We start from the raw sequence: 22,412 nt of genomic DNA, 5'->3' as shown, positions 1-22,412 counted from the left end.
GAGTACCTGGAGAGAAGCTAGGCATGCACCTGGATAACCTGCAGAAAGACCCCAGGTCAGCATCTGAATCCATATCATCCGCTTGCAAAGCAACATGTTCATTAAAGTGTTGCAGGGTGGATAAATTGTATTACTGTGCAACAAACTAATGAAGTTCCCATATGGGCAGTGAGACATATAAAAAATGTTTTAAAATATGCAGGCTGTTGCTTTTTTGACCTTCCAGTTGGTCACTTCTTGTGGCCAACCCCCCCTTGTGGTGATTGTCAGTGACTGTAGGCTGGACAACTGCCAAGTCTCAAGTCTTCATCTTGATGACAGTTTTATATTAAAACTTTTTTTTTTCACTAGCCCGGAGGTCTTCAACATGGGGTCCGCGACCCCTAGGGGGTCAATGGAGGTTCTGCATGGGGGTCTAGAAAGTTTTGGTTGATTAGACTTTTTTTATATTCCCCTCTGCAATTTTTTCCACTAACGGAAATGTCTTTAAATCCACATTAACATGAACTCAACACACTGTAGTAAACAGATAAATGGAGGCAGAAGATGTCTTTCAGTCATCAATGCAGACATTCAGCAACACACAGGATCTCTTTCAAGCTGGGCACCGTTTCATTCACAACACCTGTCCCATCAACCCAGGAATCAGAATCAGAAATACTTTAATATTCCCAGGAAAAAATTACTTTCGTTACATTAGTCCATCTGTAATAGATTGACTATAGGACCAGTTTGATATAACGCAATTTTATACAATATATATTAAATTAGGGGTCCCCGCTCCATCTCGCCATCAGTTTGTGGGTCCTTTGCCTGGAAAACGTTGAAGACCCCTAAACTAACCCCTATGTTTTTTCTTTTGTATATACATTTCCATTTATCCATACATCTTGGACATTTAACTGGGCAGATATAGATGCTGCACGTTGCACTAATAAATAAACAATTTTGATTATATTGTAAATCAATGAGATGAACCTGAAACTCATTTCCAGACAAGTCTTGGATGTGTGCTGCTATTCCACCACTGACCAGCAGAGGGAAACATTTCTCTCTGCTCAGACAATAAAAACAAGGCGAAGCCCACAAAGGCGGCAGCATCTCAGCAAAGTCAAAGGCAGGCAGGCAGTGAAACATGGAAACACGGCCGCCGATGTGGGAAAGAGAGATGTAGCTGTAAAGATGCCACCCCACCGCATCTCCTGTTTGCTGCTCTTCCTGTCGGTTTGGGAAGCGCTGGCCAAATCTCTGCCGGATCAGGGATCATTTGGTAAGCTCTGCGGGCAGGGGGGGGGATGCAGCACAATGAGATGGGAGTGGTTGCTCGTTTTATGGCTTTTGTCGACAAAAAACCCAAAAACCTTGTAGATATCTGCAGCGGTGCGACCCCAGACTTCACGTTGCCTCAGGTAATCAGTGCGTGTCCTGAAATGTTCTTGGATAAACATGGGGTGGAATGACGGAAAACCAGCTGGAGTCATTGGGCTGAAACCACTGTCTAAATGTGAGATTGGAGCACAGGCCTGGGAGAGCTGCTCCTCCACAGGAGGCCTGTCTGCTGCTCATTGTTGCTGTGCACAGTGATGTCAGGGTGATCAGGAGAGGCTGAGGAGCTGGAATTGTTTAGATCATCAAGCCAAACATCTTTCTCTTTCTCTCTCAGAAAAATAAAATAAAACTGCTTTCCTACAAAGAAAATTCCTACCCTGATTTGTAATTAACAAAATGCATGAAATGATTAAGAATCTCCTGTGTTGTGTTTATGCTGCTGTGCATTTTGAAGGACATTATGTAATTACTGTGTATAATGCATGCCTGGAGCTGTTTTGAGATGCATGGATGGTCACAGACTCCTGCAGGAATGCAACTACCCACACATAGGCCACACTCTTTTAGATTAAGTATCTGTGTTGTTTACATTTATTTTGGCTTTCAGATTAATGCAAAACTTACTAAAGCCATGTTTACATAAGGACACGCACACATAATGTATACATTATATGTGTTTGTTTGTGTATGTGTGTATTTCATTTAACTGCTTTCAAAGTCAACGATGTAAAATTTGTTTGTGCATTTTACAAATGCATATCAGTAAAATATGCATTTGTAATACTACTTATAAAGCTCGGGGCACACTATCAATTGTAGTTAGTAGTATCATCCACTCATGATAGAATACATCAAATGTTGACATACAGGGCATTCACGGTCTATCCAATTGACCAAATGCATTGTTTTTATGCAGAGCATCAACCTATGGGGTTTGAAAGGCAGTAGCTTTTTTTTTCATATATTCTTAATTTATGTGATTTTAAGATATTAATAACTATCAAGACTGCATGGGTTTGTACTTGGTTTTGAGAAACTATGATTTTAAAGAGTTGTGGGTTCAATACTGGAAGTGTTTGTATCAGACGCCAGAGAAAGGGCTGCTGTGAATGGAGTTTTCTTGTGGCACCACCTGTGGCTGAGCACTGCATGTTAACTGACTGAAATAAGGGTCTTAGAATTTTTCCATTGCTTCCAACATAAAAAACAATCTGACCAATTTGTTGCATGAGAAGCACCAGCCAATACAAGAAAGTTGGTGATAAAATGAGAATAAGTTGGTGATAAACAAAGAATACGTTTGTGATAAAACAAGAATAAGTTGGTGATAAAACAAAAATAAGTTGCTGATAAACAAAATAAGTTGGTGATAAATCAAGAATAATTTGGTGATAAAACAAAAATAAGTTGGGGATAAAACAAGAATAAGTTGGTGATAAACAAAAATAAGTTTTTGATAAAAATCAAGAATAAGTTAGTGATAAACAAAGAATAAGTTGGTGATGAAACAAGAATAAATTGGTGATAAACAAAGAATAAGTTGGTGATAAAACAGAAATAAGTTGGTGATAGATCAAAAATAAGTTGTTCATAAACAAAGAAAAAGTTGGTGCAAAAACAAGAATGAATTTGTGATAAATCAAGAATAATTTGGTGATAAAACAACAATAAGTTGGTGATACAACAAAAATAAGTTGGTGATTAAAAAAAATATTAAAAAAAGAATAAGTTGGTGATAAAACAGCAATAAATTGGTGCTAAAACAAGAATAAATTTGTGATAAAACAAGAATGATTTGGTGACAAAACAACAATAAGTTGGTGAATTAAAAAAAAGTTGGGGATTAAAAAAGAATAAGTTGGGGATAAAACAAGAATATGGGTGGGATAAAACACGAATAAGTTGTTGATGAAACAAAAAAAAAGGTAATGAAACAAAAATAAGTCATGATAAACTAACGTTATTTGTTAACAGCTATATTTTGCTTTAGTTGTTAGACTATTTATACCCTAAGTACATTTTTAAATACTAAAGTTATTGGACAAAATGCAATTTTTTCTTTATTATCTGTTAAACTGTTGCAGCAAACTAACTTCATGCAACTCTTTCCATACTTACCATGACTTATTCACCTTGGGTGCTTGAGGCTTGAAACTAAAACAGTATGATACAGCTGCTTATGATTCAGACATCTAAAAGGAGAACTTGAGAATTTCCAGGCGTTATAAAATGTGAAAAAGATCCACTTTGTCCCCACTTTGAGCAGAATAATCGCACTCTGCCTAATCTCTTTTCACAGATTGGGGAAAGTGGGCGTGTTTTTAGGAAGACACAACGCAATAAGGTTAGATGTTTCCTTGAGGGGGCAGGAAATCACTGTCCTACATAGGAAGGTGATGACTGCTTGTTTTTCAGGGACAGGAAGGTTTGCCTCGCCTTGCCAAAGCTACTGCTAAGGAACATAGTAATCAAAATGTCACTTTGATTTTGATAATGAAATAACAGTAAAACATAGTTCATTTTAAAATTAGGTTTTGTGTAATATCGTCTATATGAATAATATGATACTTGTATGCCACTTTCAGTATTGGACAACAAGTTTCTACATTTTATTATGTAGTTTTGTCAGCTTTTTTTTTTTTTTTTTCTCACAGTTTCTAAGTCATAAAATATGATATCATTTTTTAATACAGTTTCAAAAATAGTGTACATTTTACTCTAATGTTTTATTTAAATACAGAAGTTTGATATAGAGTTTTTAGGGCTACTTTTGAAATTCCTCCCAGTGGCCCAGTGTGCTACACTGCATTACATAAGCAAAAAGTATAAGTAATAATCAGGAATTACAAATGTGTATTAATTGTGTTTCAAATAAAGGCCATTTTTTTAATTGTTACAGGAACACTAATTCACCACTGTTAACCATTTATCCACACATTCGCACAAATTGTTTGAATGCCAAACAGGTGATTACAATGTTAAAGAAACATCAGCATAAAGAGAATTTTTATACAATATTGAGCAGGTGAACATACGAGGGTGGAGTTTTTCCAACACAATCCCCCAATTGTCTATTTCAGCAGGTGTAGTTACTTTTCCCTGAAAAATTAAAACTGCCCGCAGACTGTTGACTAAAGTATTGTAAGGTCAAAAAATAAACAAGATAGTTTGATTTATGGTCATAGCAAAATATAAAACAGCAAAATTCTTATAAAGGCTAATTAAATTTGTCAACTGCAGAATTGATTTTATGTTAAAAGAGCATTTCTTATCCAAGTTCAATGATTTATATTGCTCTGAGTAGTTGCTTTAACACTTTCAGAGGAATAATTCCCACTGTGTGACACTATGACTCAGTGTTTCTATCAATGGAGCTGCTTCAAGCCAGTTTTTCAAGTGTGGAGTCCAGACTGAGGAAATCCTCTTCAAACACATACACAAAGAGGGCTTTATAGTTCCAATTATTCTAATGTGTGACAACATGTAGGCATGCTCAATGAACATAGAGGCACAGCTACAACACACATATATATGCTGCTAAAAGTCTTATACATATTAGAACAACCGCTGGTGTTGGGTTCTTTTTGTGCTGAACGGTTTCAGATGACCGCAGCTTCTCACTACACAGGAACTCAGCTGAGGGAAGAAGCACAACAAGGCAGCTTTGGGAGAGTTGGAGTGTATCCATAGTAACAGCGTGACCCATATCCATGCTGTCCAAGAGGCAGGATGAGGAACTAAATGTTGATAACATGATGAGATTTGTAGAGGGTGCGTCTGTGATGATCCATCTCTACTGGAGGTGAAGGCAGCAGGATTTTCTCCTCTAAAAAATCTGACCATGAAAGTATGAATTTTGGACTAACTTGGATTATTTTATTTTTTTTTCAAATACAATTAAAATAGGATTTAGTTTTTCCATGGGTTTTGAAACATCCAGTGTGAATATAAAGCATAAAAAATGTAGATTACCAAGATTTCTTTTAGGGTTTCAATAATTTAATTTTAACTAACTCAATTACCTTATCCCCATCTATTTCTAAATATACAAACAGATGATTCTCATTGATTGTCATGTTAAAATGTGTCCATTACATTACAGTTTGTTCTAATTGTGCTTTATAAATAGAAGTGCTGCACATGAAATAAACTTAGCTAAATCAATAGCTTGATCAAAAATAAGAAGTAGATAAATAAAGGTATTTATTCTTTTATTACAACTTTATTTTTTTTCATCATTATTCAAAGATATTTTGTGTCTAATTAAAACAGAAGCTCTTACGTTACTTTTCAGTCACTTTATCAGCAAAGATTTTTAATATTTTGGCTTTTTGGCCCCCTCTGTGTGACGGATGGTAAATGGCCTGTACTTATATATCACTTTTTAAAGTCTAGAGACTTGAGCAGTGCACTTTACACAACATTTAGTCACTCACCCATTCATGCACACTGATGGTGGCAAGCTACATAGTAGGAACAGCTGCCCTGGGGCTCAATGGCAAGCAAGGCTGCTGTGCAAATGCGCCACCATGCCCTCTGACAACAGGCAATGCAGGTGAGATGCCTTGCCCAAGGACACAGCATTGAAAGCCAGAGCCAGGGTTTAAACCTACAACCCTATGGTTGAAGATCAAATTCCTGCATCCAACATTTCTGTGTTCTTTAGGTACTTTAACGACTGTTAGCTTAAAAACTGTTAGTTCCCAACTGACCCATAACCTTTATTGTATTTTAGGTGACATAAAAATAAGATGATGCTTATTGCTTTTTGAATTCTAAACACAGTATATTTGGCCTCTGAAGTCACAACATAATTGTCCTTTGAAATCCTTTTCATAGTGGGTTATTTTACAAACATGTCTCAATGCAGATTACTGCATGCAGCTTCTAGTAAAGGACAGACTAAAAAGGGTTTAGGCATTTTAAAGACTTATGCAGCTCTATCCCTTTTACAACTAAAAACATATTTGCTGAAATCAAGCAAAACAAAAAAGCCACAAACATTTCCAAATGTTTTAACGATACCAATTAAGGAAAAATAACAAAAGACACCCATTTTCTTAGTATGTTTTCAATAGTTGTCATTTGTGTAAATTTTTATGTTTTCATAAGGATATATGTTTTTATTTCCTGTCAATGTAGTGATTATCAATTATGGTAGAATCATCATTAAAAATGGATTACCAGTCGGCAATAAAGATTAATAACACTACAGAAAATGTTATACCCTTTTGTGGATCTGCTTTATTTCAATTATTTTTAAGACATTGCATCTTTGTAAACCAGGCTTTATTTACAGAATAACTTTAATCAGACTTTTATTTTTTTAATCACTCATTACCTTTCTTTCTCTTCTTGCAGAGGTGCAAATAAAAGTCCAGGTTTTTGACAACAGCGACCTCTCGCCGTTAGCAGATGCTCAGGTAGAAGTCCACGGGAATCAGACGCTGTTGGCGTCCAGCCACGCCGGAAGAGATGGCGTGGTGAGGGTCAGCTTCCTGTACAAAGTCAGCACGTGGGTCATCATCGCAGCCTCCAAACAAGATTATGTCACCAACTCGGTGCCCTGGCACTCCAGTCGGATCCCCTGTAGGTCGACTGCACTTTCACCATCCTTCACTTTTAGTTTTACACACGAAAGCCTTGATATTATTTGAAAATATTGCACGTCTGTCACATAGAGTCAATTTAAATATGTGTCTTTGCACAAGAATAAACCATCAGACACTAATGCAGGGAGGCAGGAAATGTGCAATCCTGGGTTAAAATAGTTCGTCACAGCCACAGCAGCTTTGTTGGAAATATTCAGATGGTATTTATCTTCATGTATAACCTGAAAATCTAAAAAATAAATCAGTTTGCTGGTGATGGTGCTGTCCAAATAGCACGTAAGAGCACTGCAGAATTGATGTCTCATCACCAGGTCTGACATAATTTTAAATGATTATAAATGTATTATTATAAATAATAATTATGTCACATGGCTTCAGATCATCATTATATAGGATTCTATCATTATCAGAAAAATTTTCCTTTAAAATGATTCAAATTTAATAAAACACATGAGAGCTTTAGGTATTAGAGTCTTGCTTTCCTCGTTTGTGGAGATTTATGAAGTTATTTAAATTGAAATATTGTCTGTTGTCTTTCTTTCTCTTTCTAAATCTGTTTCTTTCCAAACTGGATGTCTGTTCTTTTCTCAGTGTATGCCTCAGTTAGCCTGTACCTTCTTGTAGAGAGGCCAGGAACCCTCATCCTGTACGATGACGTCCTGCAGGTCTTGTCTGGATCACCAGGTGAGAATAGAGTAAATTTGTACTGAATGCAGGTTTAGATTGTTCTTTTTTCCAAATAACCAAATTTGTTATTGAGTGATTCACTTTAATTGTGCATGTGCTTGAAATAAAAGCCATAAAAGTTTTTTTTATTTGTCTTTTGTCTCGTCACAGCTACAAAAATGTATGTATTTATCTGGGGTTTTATGGGTTAGATCAGCTTAACGTAAATGTTTCCTGTATTAAAAACCTTAAAAAGTGTGAGAATGCATGGTTGTAATCTTGGCTGGGTTTAAATTCGAGTTTATTTTTGCCTTTTTTTTTGCTTTGTACATCAATATACAAAAATCAATGCAATAGTAGAGAGTCAGTCAGATTACACAGGTGGGTTGTATATATTCAAAGTAAATTAAAAGAAAAAAAGCTGTAACACAAAAATCACTTTTAACAGCAAATCAAGCTTGTTAATCAATATCCAGAGTTGTTCAGGAAGTTAAGTTTTAACCAAGTTAAGGCTCACGAAAACAGCTTAAAAAACATCTCAGATGACATAAATTTGGCTAAACTTTAAAGGTTTTAGTTTTATTTCTACTCAAACGAAGGTTTCAGTAATTCTGTGAGGGCCTCAAAGGTTTGAAGGAAAACATAAACGAAATAAGAACATGAATAAGACCAAGGGAAACAAGAGACAGACCAGAAGGAACGTTTTAAACAGGTTTAAGTTAATAAAACAAATATCCCAGTGTTTAAATATCCCACAGAACACAATTCAATTCAAGATCAGTAAGCAGAAAAGACCACAGCACCACTGTAACCTACTGAGACACACCCGTCCAACTTCACAGGAGGGGAATTAATCATGCAAAAAAACCCAGGTGGATAATGTTGACTGGACAAATATTCATGTATTCTTCAAATTTGGCCTTTATGGAAAAATGCAAGATAAAAGGCATCAATGAAAGCCACAAGAGGCCATGCATGGTATAACACAAAAAATGGAGACAAATGCTCCAATCAGATGAAACCAGAACAAACCCTTTTCATCCTAAACACATTCCACAGTGGTCTTTTTAAAGTCTAATCCCAGATACTGTAAATAGAATTTGTGGCAAGGCTTGAACCACTGGCGTCATTTTCTGAAGGACTGGTGTTGACGTGTCCCACCCAATGGCATGGAGGGGACAGTCCCCAACAATAATTTCCGCTTTCTTCCCCCTTTCCGCTGTTTTACTTCAGCCAACAGTAACTGGGGTTAGGTGCAGCTGTCTGTGTCCAGAGCATTTTGAGTCTGTGTTTTTTTCCTCTCTCCCGCAGCTCTCGAGTCCTACCTCCCGGTGAAATATCATCGGATCTGTCGCTTTGGGACATAATATTATTTAGGGTTGCTATTTGCTGCGTACAGAGTAGCTACATGGAGGAGGAGAGACACAGCAGCACTCAGTGAATTATATCCGGCAGCTACTTCGATAGATGTTCAAGTGAATTTCAGGAGACCGGTTGGTTAAAAAAATTAGAGATGCCACAGAAAAATCCGTTCATTACACATACGGAGCTTTTTCAGCTAAAAATGGCAAGTGTACCTTTATATAAGTTTAAAAAACTGGGCTTCTCAAAGGTCCATTAGTCAGAGTTACAAATTAAAATTAACACATATCTGTTGTTTTCTTATTGAACAGAGAATAAGACTGCAGAGCTTCCAGATATCTTGTAAATGATTTTCTCTTGCATCATTATATTGGTAGACAGGTTCACAAATCTGTTTTTAAGCAGAGCAGAGACACAGTTAGGGAGAGCTGCTGATTTAAAGGTGAAACAGATTTACTGGGATATGCAACATGCAATCAAATATATCTCCAAGTTTACAAGAAAAAAATACGCAATGCTATAATAAAATTCAACATATCTTTATGTATTTTGTAGTTCAGCAAGACTCAGAAATAGCTGTGCCAGCAACCCAGAGACAGTCAGACTCACAGGACACAGACTTAAAATTAAAATATAGAAACCTCTTAAAGCACAAATAATAAAAATCAGTGTATAAATGATTATATTTTTGAAATATAAGGTTCGATAAATAGACTTTGGCTGTCAATGACATATGGGACACATTTCTAAATTTGATTTTGCTGCTTGTGAAGTAGGATAATCACTGATGCAGCTTAAAGGGAAGCCGTGCTGAATGGATGGATGGAATTAAGGTTGTGTCCATACTAGGGATGCATGATATATCAATGTTAGCATCGGCATCGGCTGTTATTTGTCATTTTTTTATACATTAACGTTTTTGAGCCCTTTATAAATAATGCACTAAAGGCAGGCATCTGTCTATAACTATACATTTTATTACTCTTCTGTTATCAATAATAGGAAAGCATTCAATGAGTATATGTTTGAGCTCATTTTTGGAAAGTATAAACCCTTTGAAAGCATTCGGGTTGAGTAGCTGTAGGTCTAACAGCCACCACCCTTAGAGCGTCTCCACCATTTTTTTTGTTTAATCACAAAGTTACACCCTTGGCTTGAACATTGATGTTATCAGATGATCTAGGTCCAGTCTTCAGCACATTTGCAGATAATTTGAAAACATCTCATTAGTTGCGTTTCCATTAATCATCAAATTGCACACACTGTAATTACAAAAAAAATATTTTAGTAAACGGAAATACAGTAGTTAAAAAAAACTATTTTCAGTAAAAAGTTTCTACACTTTAATGGGGTGGTTTTTGGTCATATTGAAATTGTTATATTTTGCACAATTGCAATTGCAATACATTATTTGGCATCACACAAGTCATGTGATCTGCAACTGGACCTACTGCCTCATAAAGCTCCTGTCACACCTTGACGATTTAGACCAGCGTATACATTACGTACGAAAAATCTGGGAAAAACACTGCTACATGTTCAATAAATTATGGGTACATTTTGTTTAAGTTATGAGTACGCTGAAGCACATTGACATACTGCAAGTATGTATGCCAGCGTATGCTCATATGTGGGCCATAAGTTACAGGAAAGTTATCTGATCGTTGATATACGTTAAGTGTAAGTTACTCATAAGTCCTGGTGTCTAGCTTATCCAAAACCTATGAGTATGTGTGCATAACTTATGCTTAACTTATCAAGAACTTCCAACACGTATCAACATATTTGATGTGTTCCAGACGACCGCTGAACGAGTTTCTAACTTACAGCTACTGTTTAATGGCATATTGGCAGCATTTTGGTATAAAGGGGGGTTCACAGAAGGAAACCGGCAGTTCTTCTCCAGATTGCATCCGCATCTTAGGGTGAATGAGAAGGTGAGTGTGATGGAGTGTGATGGATCCTTCCTGCGTTCATGCCCCATGGACATGACCAACAAACTAGCAGGCATGATGCTGAATCTGCTACAACTGCAAACCTTCTTTCTTTCTTTTTCTTTTTATTCTTTTTTTTTTGGGTGGGCCGTAAGCAGCAGCTAGGTTAAAGGAATAGTACACCCAAAACATGATTAGCCTTCATTTTCTACTCACCCCCATGCTGAACAACACTCTGGAGTACTTTTTTGATATCTCAAATGCACCTGGAGATCTGGGAGGCTTCTTGCTGTCTGCTGACATTCAAATAATGGATGTCTATGGCGCCCGAGGCAGAAAGGTCCATAAAAGTCCACAAAAAACATGTCAATATTCCTCCATACTGCTCGTCCAATGTATTCCAAGTGTCCTGAGTGGGTAGCATCCAGAATTTACTCGAAACGAAGTCATTTAGAATGTTTTTAGAGCATAAACAGTAGTGCATAGGATTTCCTGAATGCGCGCGCCAGCGCGTTCAGGACGCTACGGAAGCCGGCAGACCAAACCAGATGAAAGTGCGCATTCAGCGTCTGCTCTGCCGATAATGCAAGCGTAGAAGAAGAAATGTGCTGTTTACCTGTGCAAAGAAAGAAACAACGAAAGAAAAATGTTTGAGGACTTCAGTGTTGAGGAAGAGCATGAGTTCTTTGCCGAGCTGAATGCGCACTTTCATCTGGCTTGGTCTGCCGCGGTTTCCGTAGACTCGTGAACGCGCTTTCAGGAAATCCTATACACTACTGTTTATGCTCTAAAAACATTCTAAATGACTTCGTTTCGAGTAAATTCTGGATGCTACCCACTCAGGACACTTGGAATACATTGGACGAGCAGTATGGAGGAATATTGACACGTTTTTGTGGACTTTTATGGACCTTTCTGTCTCGGGCACAGTAGACCTCCATTATTTGAATGTCAGCAGACAGCAAGAAGCCTCCCAGATCTCCAGATGCATTTGAGATATCAAAAAAGTACTCCAGAGTGTTGTTCAGCATGGGGGTGAGTAGAAAATGGAGGCTAATCATGTTTTGGGTGTACTATTCCTTTAATACTGCAATCAAAGACATCTTTTTATGCAGGCGGGTGCACCTGAGGGGAGCAGCTTTATCTGATTCTTCGTAATGCCAATGTAATGATGCTTGTGCATCACTTCATGGGCATTGCGCTGCTGTGTGTTATGCATAAGTTCGGCTGTCATTGAACAGAATTCCAGACTCGTTATGAATATTCTATGTATACACCCCCAAAATTGAAAAAATACATAGAAAGTTCACCGTATCCCTGCGTTTTAGAAGATTCTGGGACGTCAGGCATAAGCTGTCTAAATCGGCAAGGTGTGACATGGCCATATAAAGACGAAGACTGGAGGTAGATGGTGGATGATGGCGCTCACTAGAGGAGTAGCTGAAATGTGGATACATCTCATTTCTTTACATCTGCTGTTGCCATGTGGTTTCGTATTCACATGCAATTTGAATTGTAAACATTTGATTGAAAAACAAAACAATTGCAAAACTTGTTTCTTGCAATTTCGATATGAATGAAATATCAACCTAGTTTTGCACACATTTGTTATGGAAGCGCACTTAGAGTGGATTTATAAAGGCGGCAAAGCGATGATGCCGCTATAAGTGTAGCCCAAGATAATTATAGACAGTATTGAATGCATATAAGGACGTTTTACAGATGGTAATTGACAAAGAAATCTGATATAATGTTTTAGCTTCAAATCTACCTTTTTTATCTTAATTTTACAACCCCTAAAGAGTAACATTGGTTCATGATTTTAGATGTTGAACTTGGTTAATTTGCTTTTAGGAGCTCGTAACCAGCCGCTGGTTCAGCTGCAGAGGAAGTCCATTCAGCTGCCTCCCAGCTCCAACTACACGGCGCTGTCTGCAGCTCTGACCACAGCCAGAAGTCAGTATGAGATCGGTGGGTTCCCGTTCCTGTTGGGCCAGGAGACCAACAGCTCAGGTTAGTCCCTGTGTATTTGGTTTTGGAGGCTGGTTCTGGTATTTTCAAAGGAATGAACAGGCAGTGATATTTCAAGAAAATAATTAGCAAAAGTTAAAGTGTCATCTTGACCTCTTTCTTATGTTCATGAAAGGAAATAAAACCTGCTTGCCAGTCATTTTTTGTTTAATGGAAAATGTGAAGTCTGTTTTTTTCAATATGGTTTTCATTTTATTTGTTTCTCTGAATCTTAAAACAATGATTAGGTTTGTCATTTAATTTGATCTTATAAGTGATAAGTAATGTTCTACAATTGCTGAACAGTGAAACAATTGTTCATCATTGTCTTCTAATTTATAAAATCCTTACAATACAAGATCAGCTGTATGCATTACTGCAGATTCTGTGTAACTTGCCAGAGAGTCGTGTTTTAGTCTATGTGTCAAGTTTGAAAGAAAAACGTCGGATTGTTGGCCTTTTTTCACATAAATTCATCCAGCATAAAGTACAGTTTATGCTAATATTGCTGATATTTTCTCTCCATGGGGCGGAGACAGGATGGACAGACTTGACAGCTCTGGCGGTTATCAGCATTCAGCTGTTTGATAAAGATGGCGGCACGATCCCGGTCTCTGATCCGATCCACATCTCTGTACCGCTACCGTCTGACACCCGAAACAGGATGGCCACAAGTGTCCCTACATGGCTGTATCAGCCTAAGACAGGTAAGGTAGACCTAAAAATAAAAGATGCTGAAAAAGAACATAGTTATGTTAATCTCCTAAAAAGAAACCACAGAATCAATATATATATATATCTGCTAAGATTTTGATGACAGATTTTGATGAAATGATGATGACATTGTGTTAATCCTGTAGGATTGTGGGTTCGAAACGGTACCGGCTACATACAAAAGGACGGAACGCAGTTTGTTTGGAACGCTGTGGTTCCTCAGATGGGATATTGGTTAGCCGCCTTTCCTTCATCTTCAGGTACTTACTTGGTTCCAACATGACCTAACTGTTCCAAAAATACAGATTTTAGAGTCTTGGAAGTTGTTGGGCTGCAGATCTCAGATGGAAATTTGTCCTTCATGGATTTTGCAGCATTTTCCTCAGTTCTCATGATGCACATTGATGTTAAAAGTAAATCCTTTGTCTTAGTTTTGTTTTTTGAAAGTTTTCAAATTAACAACACTACCACACTACTGTGTGTCTGCATCTTGTTTACATGGTAAAATGGAAAGCAAAAAATCCCATGTTGCCCTGCAAAATATGGCCCTGCAGCATGAACAGCTTGATCACCAGATAAGCCAGGGTACCACATAGTGTTCTTGGCATTAGCTTCTAAGCTCTTACACACTAAGGGCCTGATCTTCAAAGATTCTAAATAAGAGGGGCTAAATTGTACATGCAATCATGCATAAAATTGCCGTTATGTGGGTGATCTACAAATGTAAAGAAGTGCAGACGGGTTTGGTTTTGCCCATTAAAATGAGCAGATTACATGTTCCACAGGCAGTTTGAGAGTGGTGTAAAAGAAGGATGAGGTTCAAAACCATTAAAAAAATTATATCTTATTGCAAGGTTGCACAGTGGCACAGTTTGTAGCACTGCTGCCTTGCATCAAGAATGTTCTGGGTTTGATTCCCAGCCCAGGGTCTTTCTGCATAGAGTTTACATGTTCTCCCTGTGCAAGTTGGGATCTCTCTGGGTACTTTGCCTTCCCTCCATAGTCTAAAAACTTGACTGTTAGGTTAATTGGCTTCTCTCTAATTGCCCTTAGTTCTGAATCTCTGTGTGTGCAAAACATGTGTGGCCATGTAGCCCTTTGATGGACTAACGACCAGTCCAGGTTGTACCCTGCCTTTCAACCATAGACTGCTGGAGATCAGCGCCAGCCCCACTGTGACCCTGATGGAATAAGTGGAAGAAGATATATTGTATTTATAGTGCTTCTTGTGCACTTTTCACCCCATCCCTCCTGCATGTTTTATAAACGTTAAAATGCTCTGTTTTATTTTTTGGATTCAGTTTAACTGTAGAAAATAATTCTGTCCTCCAGCAGTATTGATTTGTGCCCACCTGCTTAGATGATTTTTTTCTTTATTAATATTATTCTATTATTTTTGGTGGTCCAAATATGATTTACATGCACACAGAATCTCCCTCAATTGTCTGGCATCGTACCAATGCCTCCATTGTGACAACAATGACTGCAGATATTTTTGCATGTCAGTTTACAATGCAGCTGCAGCTCTGTTTAAGGTGGGAAGAATTACCTTTTAAGTGATAAATGTTTACATTAGCATATCCTTTGCCCATGAATTGGCACAGTCTGGCCAGTAGAATATGATCTGCATATTGATTTATCCATACATGCAAGCAAGATTTGAACATTCTGTTTGCTGGACTATAAAAGTAAATTACTTTTTTTAAGATCTGCTGTGTCCATAGAAAAATGTTTGCACTTGTTTTAAGACAAGCAAACCTTCTGAAGATCAGATTCCAAGTTTAGCCACTTGCGCATCACTGGTGCAGAACTGATGAAAATGCAACCCGAATTCTTTTAGCAACAACAGAAAAATCTTTTGGCTGCACATGTAACAATATTATAATTCAATGAGTAGCAATCCTGTCAAATATGCCAAATGAAAACTTTGATCCACATCCTTATCCTCAAGATACAGCATTTTTAAGAGCTGCTAGATAAGACGACCTTGTAACTGTGTGGTAGAGTGAACTACTCAATCACACTTAAAAGTAAGGCTTAAAAATGGCAGTTCTGACCTACCTATAGTGCTCTGCAAAGTTATGGAAACAATGTCAATCTTTAAAAAGCTTAATTTGATATATTATGTGCTTTCTAGATGGTTTATTCCAACAGCATCATTGACTTTTTTGTGTAGACCTCAAAGATTTTGTAAGGTTGATGGAATTTAATGGATTCGTCTTTGTAAGATTAACTGTTAATACTATTTTTGCAGGTTTCGGTCTTTCTCATCCAGGTTTGAGGGATATCACCACCTACCACACCCTTTTCCTGCTGTCCATTCTGGCTTCTTTGGCTCTGCTGGTGCTCATCCTACTCTGTGTGCTGCTCTACTACTGCAGGTATAGCAAGCTTCCGCTCAAGTTTCAGTTATTATTCTTATTTGCCGATAAAAAAAATAAATGCAAAGCAAATAGTGAAACATGTTGTACCTAAAGAAATTTCTCCCTGAGGCCTGATTTCTGATGTTTATTTTACAGACGAAAATGTTTGAAGCCTCGCCGACATCAGGGCAAACCCCACACATCAAATCTAAATGGAGCTAAGAGAGACCAGGGAACATCGACCTCACGTCTGAATCTGATTTGTGGAGGCCATGTGGAGTCGGGCCCCTCCAACGACAAATCTGATTTGTCTCCATCTCGAGACTACCAGAGTTCAAGAGAAGACCTGACTAAGCATGTTCCTGCTCACATGCTTCGACATGCAAAAGGGAAAAACACCTCAGGTTCCCAAAGGGGAGAGAGCTTCCCCATGAAGGTCACACGTGCAACCGAGACCAACAACCTTGATAACCCTCTACTGCATGAAGACTACAACCGAAGCTACAGCCCCAAGGAGAGTAAGGAGTCTGAGTATCACAGACATCATAACGCCAACGACAATCGAGGATACTCCTCCGATCCTCCATCCCCACCTCGTTTCCAGGGATACGTGCCAAGTCAGTCCGACAAACCTCCAGAATATTCAGCAACGGCAGCAGACAACCTTGCCAGACCCACCTCCCTAAACACCCAGCCTGGTCAGATCATCTTCTGCAGCTCCATTGACCAGATGAAAGAGAACATGTACAGGAGTATGGTGCCAACACTGGTCATCCCAGCACACTACATGCGCCTACCTTCAGAGTTCTCTGGTAAGGATGGGAAGGACCAGAAAGACCAAGACAAAGATGGGACACCAATAGGAAGTGGCCAGCAGCACCACCACCACCACTCCCAGAAACAAGGCCAGCAGCAAGGCGGATCTCAGGGTGACGACTCTGAGGAACCTAGCTGGGCCTCTGACTCCTCCGGCGGAGCTGTGACCATCCCTGTGCTCTTCAATGACTCCACCATGGCCCAGATGAATGGAGAACTGCAGGCTCTGACGGAGAAGAAGCTCTTGGAGTTGGGTGTCAAACAGCACCCACGCGCATGGTTTATTTCCCTAGATGGACGCGCTAACGCTCACGTCCGTCACTCCTACATCGACGTCAGCAATGATCTCAGTGGCGGCGGATTCGGAGGTGGCTCCAGTAGCACTCAACGCGATGTGAACCTTGAGCCGCCTCTTGAGTCTCAAGAGAGAAAATTGTCTGGCAATCGTAAGGGGAAGGATGAGCGCTGGGGGACAGGAGGACGGAAGGGTCACGGCATCAGCAGCAGCGGCGGCGGTGGAAAGAATTACTCCAAACTTGCCTACCCTGATCACAGCGAGCCGAGCAGCAGCGAGGGACGCCCGGTGTCACCTGAAGAAAACTCCCTCACTCCTCTTCTGGATGAAGGATCGTCGTCACGTGGATCCACCATCCCGAGAAGAGGTCGTAGCCGAGGGAACAGCAGTCGCAGCAGCAACAGTGAGAATCGTCGCGACTCCATGACGAGCCCGGAGGATGATCCTGATGACAAAGATGAGAACAAGAAGAGCCCCTGGCAGAAGATAGAAGACAGACCTCTAATGGTCTTCCACCCCAGGAAGTGAGCTTTCAATACTTAGGGAGCACTGGATATTTGATAAACATAAAGGTCGAGAGAATAATTTCTTCAGAAAGCTACCAACAAGCACAACCACTGCTTCACTGGTAGTTGTTTAACCTTTCTGATAATCATATCAGTTGTCCCCTCCAGTTTCTGTCACTTCTGTCCAGTTAATGTGCATCCTGTAACATCACTGAACATCATCTGAGCCATCATTACACTGACTGTGGAAATAGCCATTTTGCAGAGTGAAATACATGAATAGAGCACTTAAACTTTGATAACTGAATAGTTATTTACCAAACGTAACCACACAAATTGCTTGTTTTATGGGATTTATTTGTATGTAGCTGAATTGAATCCCTTATATTGGTTCTAAATTTCAGAAAAAGATCATTCTTTTTTTAAATAGCGATTAGAACGATAATTTAATGAAGGAAACAGTGTCCCATGTTTTTTCTAAAGCACCTGTGAAAATATAATGTATTTGTTTTACTTTTCTCCTTTCAGAAAGTTAACATTTATTCTTCCCACTGTACTGTGTTAATGTATTGTGATTTTTTCTTTTTAAATCGCACTGATTTAAAATTTTAAGCATAATCTTGAAGTCACTGACTTATCACAGTGATGTACTGTACAATTTTGCCAAAATGTCTGCCTTTCTTGTTGAAATTTGTTTGGCCAGCAGAACCTTTTTGTGTAAATAGACCCTCAAAAATTTGAGTGACCACTTGTTATATAGGAAGATTGCATGCATATGAATGTATGAATTAACAGAAGGCACTAAAAGCCCCCTACTGTTTTTTAGGCTCCTGTGTAGCTCCTTCCTAATTGCCACAAGATATCTGCAACTCAGAAAAACCACTAATTTACTTGAAGAGTCACTGCTGAGATCCACACAGTGGTTTGTAAACTGGGCCTGTACCACTTATCTCCTGTAAGTGCCTTCTTTCACATAGGATCGGGTGATAGGCATGGTTTTTAAAAAGCAGGCACTAATAAGCACACTGTATTGAGGTAACAACATGTGACACTGGGAGGAACGCCTGCCAAATCTGACAGCTTTTCTTGGGGTTACTCTTTCCTTGAATACCTAACTTCTTGTAATGATCCTGTTTTTCACCAAACTTGTAAATTTAATGACGAATTCTATGAGACTTTATGTGTATAAAATGTGCATGTGATAGGTAGATTAGGGTGTTTTTATTGAAATCCTTTTGGAAAATATTTACAGGACAGTTGACACAGAATTACAGAATTATGTTGTCAAACGACTCCGTTGTGTGAAGAAAGACAGAGCTTTTCTCCCTAATGAGACAGCTTTTGTTTTGGGGGGCATTGTGTGGGAGACTTTGGAAGTACGGTACACTGAAAGCACAACAGGCAAATTTGGTTGTAATATCAGAGGATTTAAAACAGAAAAAAAGCTAAGCTTTCGTTTCTAAAGCTAACAGCTAATTGCTATCACCCTTAGCAAAAAGTGGTATACTTTAAGTAAATTCTATTGAGAATACTTAAGTATGAGTTTAGAAAGTATACCGAACAATGTACTTTTAGTGTACTTGAATTATTACTAAAGTAATCGAACTAAATTGGGACATTTTTAAGTTTACTAAAGTATACTTAAAGTATACTTTAGTAAACAATAGTATATGAAATACAGTTTAGAATAAGTAAACTCCAAGTGCACTGCCTGATTTTAAGTATGAAATTAGTGCACTTTTAGTATACTTGAATAAACGTCTTTTTGCTAAGGGCAAGCCAATGAGGACTCAGCTTATCATGATATAGCTAAATGCAAATAATGCTAAAAGTAATATAAGTTTGCCCAACTGTTAGTAAAAATCATGCTAATCATAACTTAGGCTAAAACCCAATCAGATAATACCTAATGGATTTTAAAAGTCAAGCTCATAGCTTCCTCAATTAAAAGAGACTTAAATACAGTGAGGCTATTGTCTAGCCAGTCACCTAGCTAATGACTAGGGGTGGGTATTGAAGTCACGATTCGATTCGAATCACGATTCACAGGCCACGATGTGATTCTATCACGATGCATCACGATACTTGAATTATTGCGATGCATTGCAATATTTTCTCCTCCATGTTTTGTTTTTGAATGACTCGGCACAGTATCCCGCGGCCGGAAATGCTTGTGACACAAGGCAGCGTGCGTCAACACATTTGCAGTGACATCTACTGTACTGGAAGTTGTATTACACTTGTTTTTGGCTGATGTTCGCCAACCATTCATGCAATTTTATTTATTAATTTTTTTAAATTAATAATCGATTCTTGACATCAAGAATCGATGCAGTAGATCACGAAAATTAGAATCACGATGCATCATCATCACGATTATTTTGCACTCCCCTACTAATGACCACATTTAAGTGTGTCAGGTAATAGCTAGTTCCTGCTAGGTAGATGACTAAAGGAGCTCAGAGTAAAAATAACCTTACCCTTCTGGGTAATAAACTACTCAGGCTTAAGATAAAGGCTAAATATGGGCAAGTAAACAGCAACTCAGGAGGTCTAGCTCTGATAACTGTGTGAAGCTAAAGTAAACTCAGCTAACTCTCAAACTACTGAGGACAGCTCCGTAAGGCCCATTATGCTTGACGCACAATGTTCTAGATACCGTAACTAATTTTGACATGAAGTAGAAAATATTTCCACTCCTCCATTGAACATTTCCCTGATTACCAAAATTTAATTTGGTTGGAATGCTTTCTACCACAACATGCTTACTGCATCTACCTACTCCACACAACCCCACTTAACAAAACGCCGTTTCTCCAATCTTTGCTGTAATGAAACTTACTTCCGGTCATAAATGTTTACAAGAATAACATACTGACCAACATGCACCCACTGTTGCTATCATCACTGCCTATGATTCATCAGCAAATGTAAACCGAAGCAAAATAAGTTTTGTGTTTTTTTTTCCTGCAGAGTTTATGGACTGGAATAATGGAAATGTTGGGAGAGTCATGCTGCAGTTTTTTCCCCAACCGTTTGCTGTTTATACGTGTCAGCACAAACTTAGGATGTGACTTAATTCTAAGGATTAACCACAATAAAATGCTCCTAATAAACTTATGTTGTCCTTTTTGGTACATGTTTAAAAAAAATGGTATAAGGAAGAATTATGGATTTCTTTTGAAGAGTGTGAACTTGTGACTTTCTTTGCATAAAATTCTTTTACACATTTTTTTTTAGCTGGTTTAGTGAAGTCGTATCTCAGAAACACATGTGCAGTTCAGTTTGTTGGATTTTACCAGTGCATATGAGGGTGAAGACGTCTGAACTAAAGGCCGTCATCCTGTGCACTAAATCATTTGCTTCATAAACCTGGTCAGTTGTTCGTAAACTGTAAAATGAATCCTTTCTGTATATTAGACAAGATACAAATAAATTTGTTCCCACAGTCTGCATGTGTTCTGGATGCTATTTTAAAATGTATTTATTACAGTTACAAAACTTGGATATTTTTTAACAAATGACTTTCTATTAATTGAAAAAAAGGAGATGAAGGATATCCTTAGAATTAACTTTTCAGAATATGACATGAAAAGTAGGACTTACATGAAATAAGCCAAGATATTGTAAAGAGACAAATCTGAAATAAAACTTCCATTAACATCAAGTAGCTCCATGCAAATGTTCAGCATAGAGACAGGTCCTATTTAGTAACAAACCTTTTTATTTTAATCATAAACAACAGCAAATTACATTGTAGAGATATTAACTTTTATTACTCCAAAAAGTAGCAAATAAATATAAAGTAGAGTTTATAAATACGTGTTTGTAAAATATTAACCTTTGAAACAGGGCCTTACAAATCTAAGAATAAAATGATCACCCATAATTCTTTTTTAGAAGAAAATAGGTGACCTTGCAGCTCTATGACTAACATCTTAACTATGAAGCATGGGAATAGAGGCGTGATTTTGTGTGGGTGTTGCTGGATCAATTTGCAAGATATGTTATATCCAAATCCTGTGGGGAAAAGATGTCAAATAAACATCAATGTGACGTCAAATACTGATATAAAAAACTGTTATCATAATTTATTAAAAAAACGTAGATCAACTTGAGATCAATCTTTTGACATCAATTCGATCTATATCAAATAATGATTGTATTCATGTCATTTTAACATTAAGTCATTCATGCTGAAAAAAAAACTATTTAATGGAGAAACTGACGGTCTTCATTGAAGAATGTCCTTAAGCAAAATTATACAATCTGTTCTCTTAATTTTGTAGCATTTTTTTCTTGCCATCCATTAGATTTATGTAGTTGCTATATCAGATTGCAGCCTTAGTGTGTTGCTATGTCAATAAAATCTGCCCAGGGCCTTTAAAATCAGCAGTGCTGGTTGATGTTACCCTAACAATATTAGTGAGGAACATTTTCGTCAAAAAATCACATTTAGCTAACAATCTGCATTTTAGATTCATTTTAGTTTAAAGTTTTTCTGAACTCAATGGCGGATACTAACTGGAGATACTAAGACCTCCTGCACAAAGACTGGAGGATAGGTTTTGTAAATAAATAATCAGCATATCTGGTGACTGATATATTTTAATTTGCTCACCGTATGCTTTTTTATCTGGTAATTAGATGCTTATTGAATATGAACAGCTACTGGTGATGGAAATGTAGCGGAGATGTAGTCATAGAATACAGGTTTGCCATTGAACTCAACTGGGCTTCTTGCTTAATTGATCTCTGAAGTACCCTCACACTAACCCTCCTCTCTGTTATACCTGGGCTTTATA

The 22,412-nt window shown here is 38.0% G+C and overlaps 1 protein-coding gene across 1 annotated transcript; it reads left to right on the top strand.

Annotated features, from left to right (window-relative positions):
- Nucleotides 1-1,051: 1,051 nt before the first annotated feature.
- On the top strand, nucleotides 1,052-18,896 carry LOC119775944 (protein FAM171A2). The gene is made up of 8 exons (XM_038274103.1): nucleotides 1,052-1,270; nucleotides 6,691-6,918; nucleotides 7,533-7,625; nucleotides 12,758-12,916; nucleotides 13,453-13,620; nucleotides 13,774-13,887; nucleotides 15,882-16,008; nucleotides 16,147-18,896. The coding sequence occupies exons 1-8, from the start codon at nucleotides 1,183-1,185 to the stop codon at nucleotides 17,627-17,629; spliced, it is 2,460 nt and encodes an 819-aa protein (XP_038130031.1). The 5' UTR covers nucleotides 1,052-1,182; the 3' UTR covers nucleotides 17,630-18,896.
- The last annotated feature ends 3,516 nt before the right edge of the window (nucleotides 18,897-22,412 follow it).

This window comes from Cyprinodon tularosa, unplaced genomic scaffold, assembly GCF_016077235.1.
Source record: "Cyprinodon tularosa strain WSP-4 unplaced genomic scaffold, ASM1607723v1 ctg90, whole genome shotgun sequence".
In the NCBI taxonomy this organism is placed as follows: Eukaryota; Metazoa; Chordata; class Actinopteri; order Cyprinodontiformes; family Cyprinodontidae; genus Cyprinodon; species Cyprinodon tularosa.
The sequence above is the reverse complement of the archived record's forward strand: the minus strand, read 5'-3'. Positions and strand labels throughout refer to the sequence as shown.